Source organism: Pagrus pagrus (genome assembly GCF_965226575.1).
Source record: "Pagrus pagrus genome assembly, chromosome: 8".
NCBI lineage: Eukaryota > Metazoa > Chordata > Actinopteri > Spariformes > Sparidae > Pagrus > Pagrus pagrus.
The window spans coordinates 12,139,736-12,160,383 of NC_140192.1; the positions used below are offsets into that span (position 1 = coordinate 12,139,736).

At 41.1% G+C, this 20,648-nt stretch overlaps 1 protein-coding gene across 1 annotated transcript in view; it reads left to right on the forward strand.

The window, feature by feature from the left end:
- The first annotated feature begins 94 nt into the window (after positions 1–94).
- Positions 95–20,648, forward strand: part of tmem8b (transmembrane protein 8B) — a 44,443-nt gene continuing 23,889 nt past the window's right edge. Inside the window, exons 1-6 of the mRNA XM_084359234.1 lie at positions 95–5,336; positions 10,355–10,544; positions 11,118–11,325; positions 14,976–15,109; positions 15,918–16,186; positions 18,251–18,633. Of these exons, the coding sequence (XP_084215360.1) occupies positions 5,252–5,336; positions 10,355–10,544; positions 11,118–11,325; positions 14,976–15,109; positions 15,918–16,186; positions 18,251–18,633 (1,269 nt within the window). The 5' untranslated portion in view covers positions 95–5,251. The remainder of the gene's footprint in view (positions 5,337–10,354; positions 10,545–11,117; positions 11,326–14,975; positions 15,110–15,917; positions 16,187–18,250; positions 18,634–20,648) is intronic.

Consider the following 20,648-nt stretch of genomic DNA (forward strand, 5'->3'; position numbering starts at 1 on the left):
TTTTTATTCAGGACCATAACTGCTGCTTAGTGATGAGAGGAAATTAAATCTTCATAAGGGGGCGCTGTTTAGCTGTAAATATCCGATTGGCCAGCAGCTAGAGGGGTGACAGAAGCAACATTTGTCAAGCTAAATGCCTTTTAGATGACGCTAAATGGTGTTCTGGTATTGACAGCGGAGCTATTTTGAGGAAAATCCTAACAAAATAAAGTTTTTAAGGATGTCCATGCCCAGTGCAATTATCTCTAAATGCACACTTAGTGTAAAATTACTTGTCCAGAGACATTAGTGCTTTTATTACGCAGCCTGAGCCACCCTTCTGTTTGTTTTTGTGTTGCAGCAGGCAGGAATAGGATGTGGTCTATAGATGGCATGTTGCAGGCAGTGTGCTGTGTGCCCAAGCTGAGCCACATAGGAGGAGTGATTAACTTCACCAACTGGCCCCTCTTTCTTTCCCTACCTCTCCCTCTTTTCCATTTTGTCCGTTTATCTCTTTAAGCGAGCATGTTGCACACAGTCGGTATGCTCACATATTGATATAGACCCTCTGAATTCACTCTGGCAACAAGTTACAGTTTTCCCCTCCATTGGATTTCCAGAGGCCAAGGATTAGGTGCAGCAGTGGATTTGAATGTTCGACTGTCTTCCTATGTAGCCAGCTGGTTAAAATGCTTAACTGGAAGCCCTCCTCTGTGTGTGACTGTGTGGCTGCTGCACTGAAGCTGTGGAGAGCCTCACCTTAGGGAAAGCAGAAATAACTCAGGCCATGATGTGCATGTGTGTATACGCCACCCACACACACATCCTCCTCCACCACCTCCTACCACCAATTTTTAAAACTGGTTTGCCGGTCATGCCTTCATCTTCTTCCACCAAATGTCAACGTGGGAGGCATTACCAAACAGCATGAACCAGTTTGAAGAGTCTAGATTTCATTGAAGTGAGCAAAACTTTCTAGAGATTTAAGATTCAGAAAAGCTTAGTCTCATTCATGTTTCCAAGAAGAGACACAGCAGGAAAATGTCAATCAGGAGTATTTATGATGCCTCTCTGTTGTCAAACAGCTCTTAATTGCAGTAATGATCCCTCACTGGGTGGCTTCCAGGTCTCCTCTGACAGAAGGGTGAGGTCGTCCTTTTGTCTGGCCAGAATATCTGGCAAGCTTTCCGTCTGATGTCGAGTATTTTTGGCTTTGAGGTTGCACAACACTTCACAACCTAGAGGATGACAGGCTTCCCCAGCATACACTGGATTAAAAGGGCGATCGGGACAGGTTGCCAGACACACCGACAGATGCTCTCATTAACGGCTGTGTGCAGTCGGTGTTCTCAAACTTAGATATTTTTGGATCATTGGAGGACATTAAAGTAACTGGAAGAGGCTCAAAAAACCACACATTCCACATCAAAAGGGATCAAGTGTCAAACTTCTCATGTTAGAAATCCTTTTAACATCTTTGTCGTATATCTTTTAAGTGTCATACAGATAAATTATATCTACATCTAGTCAGATACAGTGAAGCTGCTTCCTAGCTGAGGTAATTATTGTAGGCGAGCCATATACTCAGTGGCAGATGGTAACACATTACATGTACTCCAGGAGTGAACTTGTGGTGGTGCAATTTAGAAGTAATTGTACAAATATAGTACATTTTACTCCACTACACGCATCTGACAACTATAGTTAGTTTGCATTTTTAGTGGGAAAAAACAAATACAGCATCTAATCAGTATGGTAAATGAACTTGCGTTTATATAGCACCTTTCCAGTCTACCAACAACACAGAGCGCATCACATTTACCCATTCACATGCACATTTATACACTGATGTCAGTAGATGCCATGCAAGGTGCCGCCCTGCTCATCAGGAGCGATGCATGAAATATCTATGCTCAGCGGTTCGTTGAGAGTAATTGAGGGTTCACCAGCTTGCAGCTGGTGGATTCAGGGATCCAACCACCGACCCTCTGATTAATGGACGACCCGCACTCCCTCCTGAACCACAGCAGCCCCGGCAAATTCACGAGATAACCGCCAGATAAATTACTGTTAAACCGTTGAAATACTTGGCTTGGTGGGTTGGGCCAGCCACCAGCCCAAAGCGTCAGGATTTGTCAATTAGGGGATGACACGCAACAGTCAACAGCGTTACAAATTGGACCTTTTATGTACAAGATCTGAGAACTTCCTCCACCTCTTCATACACAATAAGTGGCTCTGAGTGGGTTGAGCTTTTCAGGAAATCCGACAATCTTTACAACACAGCAAGAAACCATTTCTTGCTGTGTTGTTCCTCATTAAAGTGACAGGAAAGTAGGATTTCACAGTGCCTGTCTTCATCGTTTACCTCAATATGTCATATCTGCTCAACATAAATTGAATATGTTGAATATAATTAAAAGTACATATACATCATGTGTATATTTATGTTCCATCCCGACAAGTCAGGATCTTTTTGTTGATTTTTTTTGGTTTAGACTATAATCGTGTGATGTGACTAAATCACGGTCTGAAATGGTGTCAAGAACAAAATAAAAACTCTTCGTTCTGAATAAGGTTCTTTTGATTTTGAGTTGATAATCGCCCCCTTTGTTCTGCTCTGACCTTCCTGTGGAGGAGGCTAAGTAGAAGACGAATTTCTCCCTTTAGATCCCTCTCATTCTGCAAGGCAAACCTTTGTTAAGTGGCTTTTGTGAGACTGTTAACATAAATTAAGAGATGACATGAATTCAGAGCAAACTATGCCGTAGTCAGTAGTTACAGGTAGATCATGTTACCTAACTGTGAACTAATTTACCCAATAAACTGAAGTCTGCTGTGTGTTGGGTTAGTTTAAGGTCAGCAGCGAATTGTCACAATGTGAAACTCAGCCCGCTCATCACTCTTAACCCCTGAGACATTTGTTCTTCCCTCAGTGCGAACAATCCAGATAAATGATTCATTTATGTCAAATAAATTAGAGCCAGTGTGATTCAGGAGCTCATTCACTCTCTGACAGATCTGCCGAGACAATTATGACTCATGTTGGAGTCACCCCACAGCCTAAAAATAATCATGACTGAGAATTTGGGTCAGTCTTAATGTCCAGTTCCTGGAGGGAAATGGATTATTGTCTGATGAAAAATGCATTTTATTTTTCCCACTGAGTCAGAAATCACCTACTGAAACACGAGAGAGAAAATGAGTATTTCAAAGTCCTGGAGATAACTACCGTGTATTAATTTGGGAGAAAAGATATTCTTTGTTTTTTCAATTTGAATAAAACTCAATAACAACACAATCATTTAAATAGCCTCTTACTTCCAGTTCAGTGCTGCTTTGTTAATGTCATTATTGGTCTGTGGAACATTAAACAATTTGTTTCTTTAAAGGTTAATGCCACCAATTGTACAAATTAATGTGTGTTTACAGGTCTTGTGGAGTACCACTGCATATGTGAAAAAGTCGTATAAAACCTTTTGTGGCTCCAGAGGAAGCTGCATGTACTCTGTTCATCGTTTTTAAACTGTCCAATGTAACCGATGCCCTGAATGGCCATTGGTTCATCATATTCTTTCCTCCGCTTTCCTGTGAAATGAGTTAAACTTTGTTTTCTTGAGATCATTAGGTATTAATGTCGTTATCAACAATGTTGTTTTCCTGAGATAACAAGATCATTTTGTCATTATCAGTGTTCAACAAAATATGATGTGAGCTCGATTTACAACATTACGTTCATCTGCTGTTTTTATTCACTCAAACACTAATTTAGATAAAGCATAAAAGCACAAAACAAATGCGGATAAAGATTGACCTGCCTACATGAGTGTTCAGGCCATCCATCAGTTGATATTGCTTTCTTGTGATCTTGAATCAATTAGGTTATCTCCAGAAAACAAATTTCCTTATCTGGAGATCTCGACAAACATAATCTCGGGGAAGCAACAGTTGTTATCTCGTGTTAATTACATAAAGAAGTCGTGATCTCAAGAAAACAAATACAATGTAACTCGTTATCACAGGAAAACTGAGGAAATAATATGTTTGACCGATGGCCATGATGAGTCCAACAGTGTTACAAGAGCACAATGCCTGACCAGTGGACTGCTTTTCAACACCTGGTGCCTACATTACCCATAATCCTACCAAGCCAATTGGGGAGATCAGCATTGGATTATGGACAAATGATCAAAATGGATACCGCAAAACCTGAGATATTACCTTTTTCATTCACTGCATTCTTTCGCATTTTCAAAACCTGGGGCCTACATTACCCACAATGCAACTTAGCCACTCTGTGACATCAGTGGAGGCAATTTATCAGATTACATGCAGCTTCCTCTGGAGCCACAAAAGGCTTCATACTACTGTTTATGTATATGTAGTAGTGCTCCTCGGGACCCGTAAACAGACTTTAATTTGTAAAATGAAAAACCCTTTAACACTGACTTCACTTCTTATTTCTGAGGTTTAAGAATTGCAAAATGACACCCATCCCTTTGACTTAGACTTGAATATCTCATGAAGGTGACCATAAATAAGGACATCAGATATGAACAAATATAGTCTTGTTTTGCTAAAAAGTAATTCACAGACAAAGAAATATACAGTGTATTTTACACCATCAGTCCCACATCTGGTTTATAATCCTACATTTAAAAAGTATCAAGGTGATAATATTAAACAGCTGAACAGAGTTAAGCTATGAGAGGAACACAGGGAGGTTAACATCATGAGAGAAAGAACAATCTGAACTTATGAACAGACAGAAACACAAGTATCTGCTTTGCAAGTGAAACACACTGCAATGCAGAAGCTGCAAATCCATCACGATGAACTCAGTTTCTCAGGACACATGTGAGTCCAGAGTGCTGCTCAGGATCACATCAGGTCACATCCTCCCTCCCAGCCTCCTGTCCCGGGTCCTGGGTGAGGAGCCTCCGGGGGCAGCTGCAGCCCTGGTGTCGGTGTAGTGTACGTATGTGTGTGTGTGTGTGTGTGGTGGCCCGGACGCCGAAGTGACGAGCCTTGTGGTGCAATCTACGTGAGCACCGTCCCCGGGACTGACAGGGCCGGAGGTCCAATGAAAACGAGTCGACATATTGAGGTTGTCAAATCAAAGCCAAAGGGGAGGCGCTGTCCCGTCCTCGTCTGGATTACGTCATGCACAAACAGCTGGTCGTTGGCAAAAATCTGAAAAAATGTAGACCAGCACAGCGACTGAGAACTGCACCCGGGCTGGAGCCCTCCACTCAATATTTGGCTTTCAACGATGTGGCAGCTGGAGCGTCCGGGCTCAGGATGTAGCCCTCCGTGGCTCCTCTTGCTTGTTTACACCTCTCTCTGCGCTCTTGGAGGTGAGTGCTCTCCGTTCGGTGTGTGTTGCTTTGATTCACGAGGAGCTGTTCCCTTTGTCGGGGGTGCTGAAATCCTCCCCGAGAGGAGCAGCAGCAGCAGCAGCAGCAGCAGCAGCAGCAGGATCGGATCCCGTCCTCACTGCTTTCAATTCAATCTCCTGAACATCCACAGCTGCTGCTTTTCTCTTCTCCCGTCAAAAAAAAAAAAAAAACACCCCGATTTCACGCGCACAGACTGGCTTCAGTTAGGTGACGCATGGTTGCTGCTAATAATGGCACGCAACACATTGACAGATGCTCCTGTAAGGTTGTAGCGCTGTACGGTGCTGAGGATCTGGCTGTGGCCGCGAGAAAGCACGCCAGGCTGGACGCTTTGGTCGGTGCTCGCCTCTGGGTCTTTGTGTGTTTGTTTGTCGTTGTTTTGCTGTGTTAAAGAGGACAGAGACAAGTTGGCAGGACGCAGAGTATCACCAGAGAATGAAATGTTGGGAGTTACATCTTGTTGTTTCATGTGTTTAATTGAAAATGAGCATATTTAATTGGATTATGTTGAAGTTAGAGCTGTTAAATCCCTCTGATGTCACATCCCTTTGTTGTGAAATGTGACCAAAAAGTCCAAAATGTTCAACCTTGTGTGTATTTATTGTCTTTTCCATGTGTAGAAAGACATGAAAGGTGTTTTTCTCCATCCACCGAGACTGTCTTTGCTGCTTCAAGGCAGAGGCGTGAAACAAAAAAAACCTCAGAGCTCAATTGTGGGACAACAATGAATCCATACCTATAGGCACACGCTGTACTGTCTGTGGTCACACAAGACCTCTCAGGTCTGTCTGAGGATGTTGTAGTCGCCTGACAGACTTGTTGCTGTTTTGCTCCATCAGTTGAGGTAAATCCTTGGACTTTGTTGAAGTCAGTCAGATCAATTTCCCCCTCTGCCCTTCGTTTCCTGGCTTACTGGGGTTATTTTTCTCTAGTGTAGTGAGGAGGATCAGAATGATATCTGAGGACGGGGTCTTATTGCAGAACTCGATGAAAACAACTGCTGTTTATTTGAATGCTTATTGTCTGTCTCTGGATAGATAGGACGTTCAGTTTGATCTTGTTAGGATTTCACATGTGGCAGCTCTGATGTTGCCGTCTCTGAGGTTGAAAGAAGAAGGTCGTGTAATTTTCATGACTTTGTGTTTGATGAGCGAGAGCAACATGAAGCAGAATATAGTGTGTTTGACCAGGTGTCGGGATCGATCCTTTCTTTTTGTTTGTTTTCCTGCCAGTCGTTTGCTGTTACAGATGGTTCCTGTTTTACATCTGTTCTTTTAAAGATTTTTGTAATCCAACAAGATCATGTTAGTAGAGGAGGAGTTTGGAAAAGCAGCTTTTACAGACGCCAAAAAAAAAAAAAAAATCAAGTTTAAAGACCATCCAGCTCAGCATTCAAGGATAAATCTCCAGTTGAAATGACAAAAAGCAGGATTATGTCTGTATTAAGCCTCTAACAGAGTAAAAACAGTGGTTGGGAGGCGCTCATTGGAAAGATTACTGAATTCAGAGCCATGTTGTAAGAAAGCCTGTAAGCACTCCGCTGCCTTTATCTTCAAAATGAAACGTCTTCATTTAGCTGGCAAACAAAACAAGCTTATTTAGATATTTTGGCATGTTTACACCTCCACATTAAGCCGAGTCGCAGTGTGTGGCTGCTGGATTGTCACTGAGACTGGCGCTGCTGATTTCCTTTTTTTTTTTTTTCACATAGAGGGGGTTTGAAAATAAATATGCAAGTTTATTATTCAAATCTTCCAAAAATAGCTTGCTATGTGGGTTTCATTCATGCATTTAATTTGTCATGACAACCTCAGATGCCGATTTGTTTCAATTTAAGCCTGTCTTGTTTATTTGGTGTAACTGTATCGTGTATCTTATATATGACAAAACAATTAACATGTGAAATCTGGCAAACACGGGGTATTGACACCCTATTTCAGAATATCGATCATGTATTATATGATATCAGTATTTTATTTGCAGTGCAGAGAAGGGTGATTTATTACTTTACTCTTTTGGTTTTCCACCGCTTCGCACAAAGCTACGTCCACAAACCCAGCAGGGTGCCTGTCTTTGAGTTGGAGGAAGTTCAATCAAAGAGTGATTTTCTCACTTTCCTCACTGAAATATTTGATTCATATCTTGTACACTGACGAGATAAAAGTCCAAAAGAGCAAAGACTGTGAGAGACGTCTGAAAAATATACCTTGGATTTGGTTTTCCTATCTCCAGCTATTATCTCAGAGCCCCTTCTGGAGGTTCTGACCCACATGTTGGGAACTACTGACTTAGACTCAGAAAAACTACTGTGTCCTCTGAGACACATCAGACAATCGAAAACAACCAAAGATCATCTGTAGCAGCCATCATCAATCAATCTTCATGGTCCAGGCAGACATTTAAAGTGCATGTCAACACTTAACATACAGAAGTGCTTCACAGGGTGTGTGGTTCAAGCTTATTTTTTATATAATACATTGTGACTTTCTTGTTATTGACGTTACAGAAGAGCCGACCGATACTAGATTTTTGGGGCCCATGCGAATACCAATATCTGGAAGTTTAAATGTTGACATATTGGCCGATACTCATATATAAGCAGAATATGTCGTTAAACACTATGCACTTATCCGTCAAATGTGGCTATCAAACACTTACACAACACAACATAATGGAGGCAGGATATTTTTCACTTTAGCAAAAAACGTTATTGGCAAAATGGCATCAGTGCACTAAAACAATAAACTTCACTGGTACTTAGTTTCTGCATCATGTTTTGGGAAAAAAAAATCGGCACATATCGGACAACATATGTGCTGATACCAATATTTAGGTTGGGCAGTGGAAGAATGTGGCGATGAGCAGCTCGTCCTAATTGAAAGGCTTGCTTATATCCAATCGTGGAAAAATTGTTGGGGATTGTCAAACATGCGTCCGACCGACACGCAATCAACTATTTATAGCACGTCAATGATTTTTAGTTATCTGTGATGTGGGAGAAACCACGACTGTTTCCTGAATCAGACAGGCAGATGAGGCGTACTGCAGTGTTTGTGCCACACTCCATCTATCAAGCTGTAGCACTTCAGCCTGCGACATGTGACTAGTCATAGGTATCCATGTAATGGAAAGGTAATGAAGATCCTTGACGTGAAGAAGACTCACATATAATGCAGATAGCAAAGCAGAGGAAGGCTGGGATGAGAGTGGATATAAGGCTGGGAGCTTTGTTATGGGATTAGGCTTCAACTCTCGACAGCGAGGTTGCTTCATTCTTCTGAGTTTCTGCCTCCTTATTCTGCGCCTTTAGTATTCAAGGTTGCTTCCATAGGTGAGAGCCGGCGCGGGCTTTGAGGACTGGTAATAGTGTGTGGGGGCAGAGCAGAGCCATTTTGCTCTTTTTCCGAACAAACATTAGAACACACTGCACATTCGAGAAAAAACCTTTCCCTTTATGCATCCGCGGCTCGCCGCCTTGTCACTGTCGAGGGTCACTTTGTTTTCTTTACTCTGTGTCACCATCAAGGCAGCAAAGCAGAAGCAACAGCAAAACATGCAGCTGCAAATGACAGCATTAGTACAGCGGGCTCGCTCGTTGTCTTGCTGCAATTCTTAAGATGAAATGAATTCATGCTGTTTTAGCAGCAGAGGCTTTTCATTGCATCCCCAAAACAGTGTTGTGGAATTGTGCTATTTTTGTACAAATATCAGGTGAGACAAATTATCCCCCCCCCCCACAGAAGGAGAACAGTGAAAGACTTCACCACAGGTATTCCAAGTGCAGATGGCTGATATGCAAAAATTTCAAAAAATAGTGTGTGACAAATGGAAAAAAAATCCTCTCCAGTGAAACATCAAGTTGCAACACATTTTCCCCATGAAATATTACCTTATCTCTTATCTACTAATGTTTATATTAAAGATAACACGTTTCTAACAGACGCGATATGTTCTCGTATGGCAATTAAATGACTCACACACAATTTCCTTCAGATTTTGCCCACCGGCTGGGCGTGCTCGATGCCAGCTTTGCTCATGTAGGTAATATAGGAGATTACACCTGTCACTTGTTCTGCGGCTTTTATATGCAGTGCCGTCGGTGGATGTAATCCAAGGATTTGCCATTATGCAGGACGCGAGTGAGCCTGCATACCTACATCTCCCTCAGCTGTTTTAAAAGCAGTCTGTGGTCACATATTTAGATGATCTAGCTCTCTACAAACAGCTTTTCGGGTTCAAGGAGAAGCTTATCATTGTGGACTCAGAGAGAGTGCTTGTGCCTCTGTTCTGTTTTTCGAGAATACATGGAGAACGTTTTGTCTTCATAAGCAGGAGTCTCCATCAACTCTGTGTTAGCCACGCTAGCGGAGTGGCTAGGGATTGCAGTGTCAATCTGTTGGTTTGTCGAGCACTCGTCCAGGTCTATCCCACTGGAGGCTGCTGTGAAATTTCGTACAAATAGATGCTCAGAGGGTGAATTATAATGATTTTGGTGACCGTATTATTTGTAATCTAGTGCTATGAAAGTTTTTAGTCAGAGTTTTCACTTAAACATCTCAACATCTACGATATGGAGTGGCAAAAAAAGTTGAATTGCAGGACATATTATATTTGTATGTTGGTATATATGTATACATGTTATTACCAATGTATTTATTCATTCATTACAAGGAATGATTGAATAAGGAAGCCTATGCAGAATTATTAGCTATAGATTAATGGGGAGGGGTTGGGATTAGATACATTTACACATGTTACACGTTACACACTTTTCGAACATGTCATTACAATTGCCTGTTTTCATATGCACTACACTTTTGCTGTTTTGTTTGTTAATGAAAAAAAATGTACATGTTCGAAATAAAGATTTCAATCAATCAATCAATCAATCAATCAATCAATCAATCAATCAATCTAGTTTTGTTAATAAAATGTAGTTTGGCAAATCCTCACACATATTTATCTTTTTCCTACAGATTGCCTTTTTGTGACTGAATACTTCACCCGCACGCCTCGTAAGCTGAATGCTTTCAACTCCTTTGCGAGTGTGGAACTGTTCCACTTCAATGTGCCTGACGACACCATGATGGCCGTATGGAACCTCATCACCTTCAAGGAGCAAGGCGGCACGTTTGGAGACAGCTGCCCGAACCGCAATGTGACTGTGTAAGACGCCGAGTTTGTCACAACATCCTTCTCTCTTTTTCGGAAGTTGCTTGTGTTTAACTTAAAGCCCTGTCTTTTGTTGAAGCTGAAGCCTCCTACTTCTTTCGGTTCAAAAGAGATAATAAAAAACATCCTATACACTTTACCTTTGGGAAAAAGGTTATACAGTAGCGACTGGTTAAACCTGAGCAGTGTCAGCTATTACTGGCAGCCTTGACATATGGAGGAGCTGCTGTTAAAGCATTTGCTGCATTTAGCTTTTAATTTTGCTTGTCTATTTTTATCATATTGTGGGCCAGTATTTGTCAAGAGAGTGGTATCTCAGTTGACTCCTCTGTGTCCCTGTGATGTTATGATTGACGTAGACATGGTTATCACATCCAAGTATGTGACACTGGATATGATTATTAATGTCTTGGATTTGAATTTTTCATATTTCAAATAGAAGACGCCATCTGTGCTCATGCTGTCAGCTGTTCCTATGGATGGATTATATATTTGGCAGGTGCCTCAGCTGTTTGTGAAAATATTAGGCCTGACACAGGGATTGAATGTCGGCTTTGTGATTAATAGGTACTTCAGGTCTGGGGCTCCTCCAGTAATCAACCCCCTGTACACCCGCTTCCCTCGGGATACAGTCGTCCCAGGATCCTTTGCTGTGACTCTCACCTGGACTCTTCCAAACCGTACAACAGGAGCGTTCAACGTGACCAGCCCGCTCCCTGGAGACTGGTTCCTGGCCGCACATTTACCCAAGGATGAAGGCAAGATCTCAGTCAAGGTGAGCCTGAACATTTATCACACGTCAGAGTCATAGATTAATCTGTGAGTTGCTATTTTGGCAACATGGTTGCTGCACTGCACTTCTTAGATGTCTTAGATATAAACAAACAGTGTAAACAACACTGTGTCCTGTAGACGGCGCTATATTGGATTTTTGATTATTGCCAAAAATAAGCTCTGTTGCAAACACAAGCTTACGATACTTACACGTTTTGTTCACTAAAATAATCTTCACAGATGAAGACCACTTTTATGATGTTTGAAGCACAAATGTAATTAGAAGTAAAAAACTAATGTCACTTCATAGCAATCACATGACTACAACAATAACTTAAGTCGGCCTTGTAAAGACGGACTAGTGAGTAGATGAGTGTTCAACGTTATATGTCACCGACAAGTTCTGTAGTCTTATTTAGCCACTTGTTAGCAATCAGATTATCACCAAAGTCATTTGGAAAGATTTGACAGGCATCATGAATATCTGTATCAAAAGTCACGGCAATCAAACTGATAGAGGTTGAGGTATGCCACTAGATAAGAGACAATTTTGACCAGTAGGATTTATCTTTTGGGTAGCAAGAATGTCTGTACCCAATGCCATGGCAGTCCATCCAATAGCTGTTGAGATACAGCGCAACTACAGCAGACCAACACTGCCAGCCCTGCAGCCATGCTAACATGGAGAAAAACTCTCATCCAGCTTCTGCTGTTTCGAGCAGTAAATGAAAAGCTTGAAACACTGTTTCTTTTACATCACTCACTAATTGAGCCTGTTAAAAGTGGAAGCGTAACTTAAGTGTGATTTACATCTAAAATATGTTCTTCATGGTTACTTAGTTCTCATTCATGGTAGAGAAAAAAATCAAATAAAAATGATGTAAGTCTTCGTTGGGATTAGTATTCCAGCCTGTGCTGCTGAGCTTAAAGAGGCAGAACAGTGTCAGAGAGTTTTTCTTCATCTCATCGTGTTCTCCTATTTGGCCACATAAACACCTGCTGATTTCCATTTCAGGCAATTTATTTGTCATTGGCATGGTGTTCAGTTGTGCTTCCTTTGTGGTTCCCACTGGCTAGAAAAGGTGTACCTGGAATGCACAACAATCAAAAATATCATCAAAAGTTGCTATCAACATTTCAACAGAAGAATTGATGTGGTTCGGGGGCACTGGGAATAGAGGCAGCGACGGCTAAAATGCGACCAGCCTGCATTGACACACAGTATAGATGGAAATAGCGTACCTCCTTCAGATTCTGCTTTCTGAAGCAATTTTCTAGCAACAAAGATGTGATGTTTGCAGTTCAGAAAGGAAACATGGGTGGGAGCAAAAGGAGCACAGAGGGGATGCACACTGCAATTATAACCATCTCAGTTATGTATTGAGCTTAAAACAAAGGATGTAAGTAATTAGCACCCAAAAACAAAGAAACAGTGATCTCGTTATTGCAATTAGGAAACACAAAATGCCTCCCTTTGAGAGCAAGATTGAGAGTAATGACTCTCTGTATGTAGGCAAATTCTTATGTTTCATTCAGGCATCATTTTTTGTTAATTATCTGACCTGTATACCTAGCTAATTATTATTATTTCCGTATCCAACATTGGATACCATCCAGACACTTTTTCCATCGCTTGCTTATCAAGATCAGGTGCATCATATCCTGACTGAAGTCAGGGATAATCAAACAACGCTCACTGTAAAATGAGGAAATTGATGGGAAGTGACAAGAGTGGTGAATGATATAAACTGTTTACCCATCCATCTGAGCACCTTTTGTGCCCCCAGCTGTTTGCTGCTATGACTTAATTAAAGCATAGAGCAACAAATTGATCCAAATGATGGGGATGTGAAAAAGACTAACTCTTAAAGGAGACATATTATTTTCATTTTCAGGCTCATAATTTGTTTTGGGGTCACTACTAGTATAGGTTTACAAGCTTTAATGCTCAAAAAACACATCAGTTTTCTCATACTGTCCAGTTCCTCTGTATTCGCCGTCTGTCTGAAATGCTCTGTTTTAGCTCCTGTCTCTTTAAGGCCCTTCCCTCGTATAACCAGCCAGCGGCTAGGCATAAATTATGTGAATGTGTGACATGGTGACCAATTTAAAGGCGGGACTACTGAAGAAGCACTTCAGGAGCAGTGTTTTCTGTGGGAGAGTGGAGCTTCTGTTGGTTGTGGACCTTTTTTAACTTTCAAGACCTTTTATGCACAAGAACAAAATGTATAGAACACTGAAGGAAAGGGAAACAAAGCGAAAAAGCAGAATAGGTCTCCATTAATCAGTCAGTTCCTTTTGTCTCACTTATCCATTACTTACTCTATTTAAGTGTTTTATGATGATCTTTACATTGTTTACATATCGGTTTGACATAGCAGTTTGCCAGTATATATTAGACATTGGCCATTCAGCGTTGTCTACTGTCAGTTCAATGGCGCTATTTATGCAAAAATCTACTATACCAGTCTGTAAATGCTGCAGTTGCACATCTGTTTTTCAAACATTATTTCCTAATTCAGTTGTTCATATATACTGTATATTTGTTTATTTTGTGAATAAGCTTAGTTATCCATCCAAACACATTAAATTATCTTAGCTAATAAAATGTACCTTTACATCCAATGCAATCTAAGTTATTACTCTTGCAATAAATCCTTCCCAAGTCTGGCTTAAAATTATATTGCGAAGTGCTCCTTTCTGTTCAATAAAGCTGAAAATGTGCTCTAAAAGGTTGCATTTATTGCAGCACTATTGCAGAGGATTGCATTAGATTGTTCAGGTGTACCTAATAAACTGGAAACTCTGGGTATACCCCAGAGTTTCCCCCAAAATTGCATTTTCTCTGTGGGTCATTCTGACTGAAAGCGCTAAAATAATGCAATTAGTCGCAGTTTCAATGGGGAGTTTGAGTGCTCTGTGGCCTTAACTGATTATTATAGGCTTTAACATCCTGCCAAGACTGAAATTCAGGGGAAAATAAATTAATGTTTTTTGCCATGAAAATGTTCAAATTTAAAGCTATTAAAAACCATCGAAAGCCATCTGCGCTTAAAACATTGGACTTTAAAACCCATACTGGTCAAGCCTTAATTAAAACACAACTTGCTCTACAAGACTCACGTGCCGCTCCGACTGACAGGCTGTAATAAATCAAAGGGTCACCTCGCAGCTCCCGGACTAATGCCACATGCCACAGTAATTGTGGCCCAAACGGGAGGGGTTAGTGACTGGTTGACAGAAATGGACGACCTCATTTGGCATTCACACCTGTCCTTTTGAATCAGGTGCAAAAGGCCCCCAGTCCTTTTTAAAACAAATTTCACAGCAGATCATGTGTTGAAAACAATGCACGCTCGCCTGGCTCCAAGTCATTCGGTCTGCTCGGCTCATCTCACAAAGTAATGCACATCAAGCATTAATGGTTCAGAACAACACGAGTGAAATAGTGGGTGCATGTTACTGTGTGTGGCAGGCAGAGGGAGGACAGAGTGATATTAATCCAAGAGGGTGACAGGCTTTATGCACACAGTCCATTAGGATTTCTCGGTCAGTCTGAATGATATCTAATCTCCTCCTTACCAGCTTTTAAGAAATACCAGTGAGTTAACCACGGAAATGCCATTTAAACCACTGTTGCGTCCTTTGTAGGGTCTTTCTGAAGAGTGCCAGTATCTGTTCCAACCTCAGCTCATCGTCCAGAGGCTAATCGGGATCTCAGTGCTTTATCCTGGATACTTCATCGACCAGATGATCCCCGTCCACAACAGATCTGCACTTTACAAGTAAGTCTTCCAGATGAGCTTCCAAAAACCAAAAGCCTGAAAAGGCTTTGAAAGTACACACTTAATCATGAAAAATATTGTTTTTTGTGAACAGTCCACCTCCTCATCTGCCTCTTAAGTTGATTCTCCTGGAGTCTTCTCTGTGAGCTTATCTCACATTTTCATTTCCAAAAAGATGCAATTTCCATGTGTGTGCTTCTAGTATGAGCACCTTTATTAACTTCCCCTCCTCTCCAAAAGTCACCTCAGTTATATGAGCAGAGCAATATGATTTTTTTATTTCAAGGTTTATTGTTCATTTTTTCATGAACTTTTGAAGGTGCCTGAAGGAGGAAGATGTAATATTATACCTGTTCTGCATAAACAAATGATGAGAAGAATATTAAAAGTTTGTTCATGATTAAGTTGTTGGTGGGTTTTTGGTCTTTGTTGCGTGTACATATGAACATTATATACTTTTACAACTACTTTTAACATTTTTACTTAAATTCTTACATATTGCACCTTTAAACCAAATTAACACTACATTAGAGATGACGTTACTGCAAAGTTTTTGCCACAAAACAGCAAAGTTACTATAAAAATCATTTGTATAATTAAAACTATAACAGCAGAGGCGCAGTCCTTTATCATAATTATTGTGGCCTTTTTGTCTAACAAACATGAATAAACATTAACTTGAATACATTTACATTTAGTACTACTCTACATTTTTCTGTGTGATATATCATACGGCCTAGGTTTGTACTATTGTTTCCTGAAATCTATTCTTGTGTGTGTGTTTTTGTCTGTGTGTGCGCCTGTGCAGAGTGTTCATCCCCAATTATATATCAAAGGTGAAGGTTCAGCTGGTAAACTGCAGCACCAAGAACAAGAGTAGCGAGAGTTGTCCCGTGGTGCTGAAGATAAGAGCGCGGGCGCCACCGGTGCATAACTCGAGTGCCCTCGACTGCAGGGAGTGGAACCCTTGTGAATTAGACACCCTCGTACCTGCCTGGGAACAATGGTACTACATCCTGGTGGAGCGATATCTCACTAACTGCAACGTCTACTTCCGAATCGGGGTGCAGATCACAGGTGAGTTTGTTTTTTTAGGAGAAATATGATGGATGAGTCTTCAGAGTTTTTTTTTTTTTATATTTGGCTTGATGTGAATTTCAGCCGCCTCTGAGCTCTATTTATTTTGTCTTTGTAAAACACAGCAGCAGTGTGCATTCAAGGATATTTCAGCTCACTGGTATTCTTGCTTCTTGTCTTAATGTGAAGATAACTTGTAAAAAATGTTTTATTTATTACTCCCATAAATGCAATGAGCAGACAGTTTTGTAAATGAGAGTATTTCACCAATTTCGCCAATTAAACCAATTTTGTTAATGATTATTTGGTGATTAGAGGTAATGTTGGATTTCTCTTTTCTCTCATCATTTTCAGATGAACTGTGATAATGCTTGTTGCCACCGTCTCGAGATGTTTGCTTCCAGCGTTGTTCATAATTTTCCTTCCTGCTGCTTTGATGTGTAATTTAAGATGATACTGGAGTCGTTTCTGTAAACCTGAGCGCTCATGAATTAAACCAAGCAAAAGCTCAAAGGAGATCTCTGCAGCGTATCACATCCGCTATCCAAAATGATGCAGCCAAACGCTAAAAGGATTGTAGCCTTCAGCTTGCACGAGTCCTCCTTCAAATGTTATTGTGTCCTCAAAAAATCTCAGATGTCTTGTATAGCGTGCAGATGTTTTGGGAAATTTAGTTTGAACATGTGTTTTGTTGGGAGAAATCAGACCATTAAGAGGCTTGTACAGCCCAAACTCAGGCGATTGGTATGGGATCCCTAAGAGGCCAGTGATACCACGCTTAAGTGCTACACGCTGTTTTGGGGCTCTGCGGAGCCGAGATATTCTTTCTGCTCACTCCACAGGGATGGCTCACAAATCTGTGGGAAGTCTACTCCCGTGTAGCGATCCCCTCCCTCTATACGGTGCACTTTGTCACCATGGAAACACAGACACTAATTATTCACACTCTGTTTCTCTCCTTGCCTGCCAGGCAGATCTCACTTGACCTTTTGTGGATTTAAATTGAAGAACACCTCAGGTTCAGGGACCATCTGGAGTCCCCACCTTTCTCCTGCTTTCTCGCTGTTATTGGTTATTGTTTTGCGCTGTCTCAGAAATATGTGCCCTTATTTGAATCCAGTCCAATTTTCACGCACCACGGTCGCTGGCTACACAGGAAGCATTGAAACTAGGTTATCTATTATCGTTGTTTGTACAGTATTTTCACTGGAGGTGTCTTGCCCTCAATAGAAGATTGGGCATTGAATAGAGTTTATGTGTTATGCTTTATACAAGCAAACAGAAGCCAGTCCTTTGGATTATAAATGTTATGAAACGATATGTTTTCACAGCCCCTTCACTCCCAGCCACCCACACATTCATCCATAAATATATGTGATATATTTGGGTCGTATTTTATTGATTTTGCACAGATTTTTTCTTGTTTCTACCAAAGTTACATTTGCCTGGAGCCAGCAGTATTTGGTATTTGAGTATTTTTAGGAGTGCTTCAGCTGCCTGAACGGACATCAAAATACTTCAAACCCTTTCAGAGACAACACTATGCAAACGAGGCTGAGCTCGAAAAGCCTTTGAAATCCTTTCCCCTTGGGGATTGGCGGTATTTGATGGTACTTTGCCAGTTGCCATCAATGACCATTTTGCAGTGAGTTGCTTTGTGTTGAGTGAAAGCATACTGTTTGCAATTACTGTGAATCTTTGTCTCATTAAAAAGCAGTGTACAGCGCTGAACCTTGCTGTTTACATTATGGAAGCCAGCCGAAGGGGATCATTTCAAACATTTGCAAAAGACTCGGTTGCTTAGCATGCATAATAACGGCAAGTCAAATAACTGACTTGGTTATTGTCTGTTTGTTTGAGATTTGCCAGGGATTGGTTCTGCATTGTTCATTCATAGACACAGATTGATTTTATCGTAGGGATTATGACATTACACAAGATGATGATTGATGCAAGGTGCATTTTTTAAAAACCTTCTGAAGCAAGACAGTGAAAAGCCTGCTGTACAGGATTCAGTTTGATTGATTTCCTCTGTGAATTTGATGTCTTCCTGCTCTCGACTAGATTGCTCCAAGTCCAATTTGTCAAAGGATCAAGCACAGCCCAGCTCCTCCATGAACATGCCTCAGTCCTTTGGCACCGCGATGGGTTTCTCGCTGTCTGACACCCTGTCGATGGCGGCCCTGCCCGGCCCGGCGCAGAACGCCAGTCAACTGCACTCCTCGGAGGACAGCATCGTGTACCTTGCCCCCACCGCCGACACTAACAAGTGCTGGCCCATCCGTCCGACTCTGCGCAACGAGCTGGACACCTTCTCGGTGCACTTCTACGTCTTCTTCGGTCCGAATATATCGATTCCACCGGACAGAGCCGCCGTGTTCGCCATCAACCTGATGCCTGTTTTAGACAGTGGAGGAGTCCTCAACATGGAGCTCAAACTCAACATGGTGAGTTGCTCTCATAGTTCCTTTTTGCTCTTCAAATATTGTTATTGCTATTTTTTTTTAGCACATCAAGGCACATAAAAATGTATCCCCCAGACATCCCTTTCTTTCCAACAAAATCTCCCTGTTAACAATCTTCACACAAAGCTACTAAAACAGAACAAAACAAAAACAAACAGTAACAAGATCCTTTAGATAACACCATTCCTGCTTGTTTTATAATCTATGGTACTGTAAAGACCATTTTAAAGGACGACTTGCTATTACTCACACTGGTCGATGGGTGCTTTCATAAACACTAAATCTAAAGATAATTGTCCACAGGATCCGTCTTTTTCACACAACCCATTCACTGTCTATGTAGGAAGCCGTGCAATGAGTCAGGATAGTACAGGATGCATAACATTGAATTATGGCTACTTTATGCAAATCAGGGGTGTCAAGCACAACAAGCCGTCTCTGGAAACTACTGAAAAAAACCCATAAAAACTAACAATAGTCAAGTTAGAATGAAGAAGGATTCTGCTATTTCTTGGCTGAAATGTCTTCAGGAACACATTTTGCTGAGCGATTTTTGTCATGTATAATGTTAGTCTGGTTTGAAATCCAGGAGCAAACGGCCCATGAGTGTCTTTCATCCAATCAGGTGCAGCCAGTGAGTGATTGCATGGTTGTTGGAGGGTGGAGTCTGTTTTGGTCAAGTGTGCAAAACTGGGAAGTGTTGCACTCACATCTCTCGCTTGAAATTGCTTGATTGCTTTAAAGAAGATTACATTTTAACACAATGTTTGTTTTTTTTGTATTTTGTATCATCAAGACACTTGAATTAGGTACATATATGTAAACCAACCTTCAGTTTTATGTCCAGCAAGATTTAGGTGTTTGTATTCAACGTCTTGATCATGCAGACATTTATTGGCATTGCTTATGTACTGTGCCAGGCACCTAGATGAATAAGATATTTTGATCAAACGTGTTGGACAGCACCCTGTTCCCTCACACTTCACCTGCTGTACACTTAACTACTGCAAAAAGATCAGATAGTAATCAGTAAAGTAAACATGCATCAGAGGGAAAATCCCCAGCGAGCGAGGGTGAATAATTGGGCTCACAAAGTGTCTGGCTGAGCTCGCCTGCTAAATATGGATGCACGTATGGTCAAAGACTTTGCTCTGGGAGCTGAAAAAGTTCACAATGAACCAGGCGCCAGTGTTTGGGCATGTGACATATGCTTATAATTGAGAGCGAACAAAATACCAAAAATCAGCCATGCAGTATTTGATGTGTCTTTGTTAAGCTGTCCTTCAGATCATAATGGCATTAGGGATGCACCTGCAGCTGCTCTGGTGGTCTACAGGGAACCGAAAACTGCAGAGCTACAGGCTGGCAGATGGAGGTTCTAACATTTTCTACTAATAGAAAGCAAGTCAGCCAACATTGAATAACTCGAGGATGAAGCATAAAACCACAACAAATATCTTTGATTGTTCCGTTCAAAGGAATGTCCTGACATTTTGCGAAATGTGCTTTTTTTCGCTGGGAGACAGATTGATATCAGTTTTATCTCTCGGCATTCAAAGGAGATATTGGTCGACGGTATTTTTAGCCTTCAGTACCTGTAGCTTAGCATAAAAGGCAGAGGCAGGTGGAAATAACTGGCCTTCAATAAAGGGGGAAAATATCCCCTTCTAGCGACTCTAAAACTAAAAGAAAAATCTCACCGCATGGTCCATCCAAAAGCTTTTCTGGAGCTCTCGACTGGACCATGTCCTCTTCCTCAACAGATGGAGTTGGCCAGTGGTCAGTGAATCATAAATGTTAAAATTTCCTTTTTTTCTGAGCACCAGTAAATCGAAGAGTTACTGGAGTCTTATTTAGAGCCAGTGATGAAGAGAAACGTCTTGAAGAACCTGCTTTTCTGAGAGTTTATGGATAAAAACATGTAATCAATTAATTAAGAAAATAATGTCTTATAAAGTGATAATGAAAATGTGTTTGTCGCAGCCCAACATATAAAA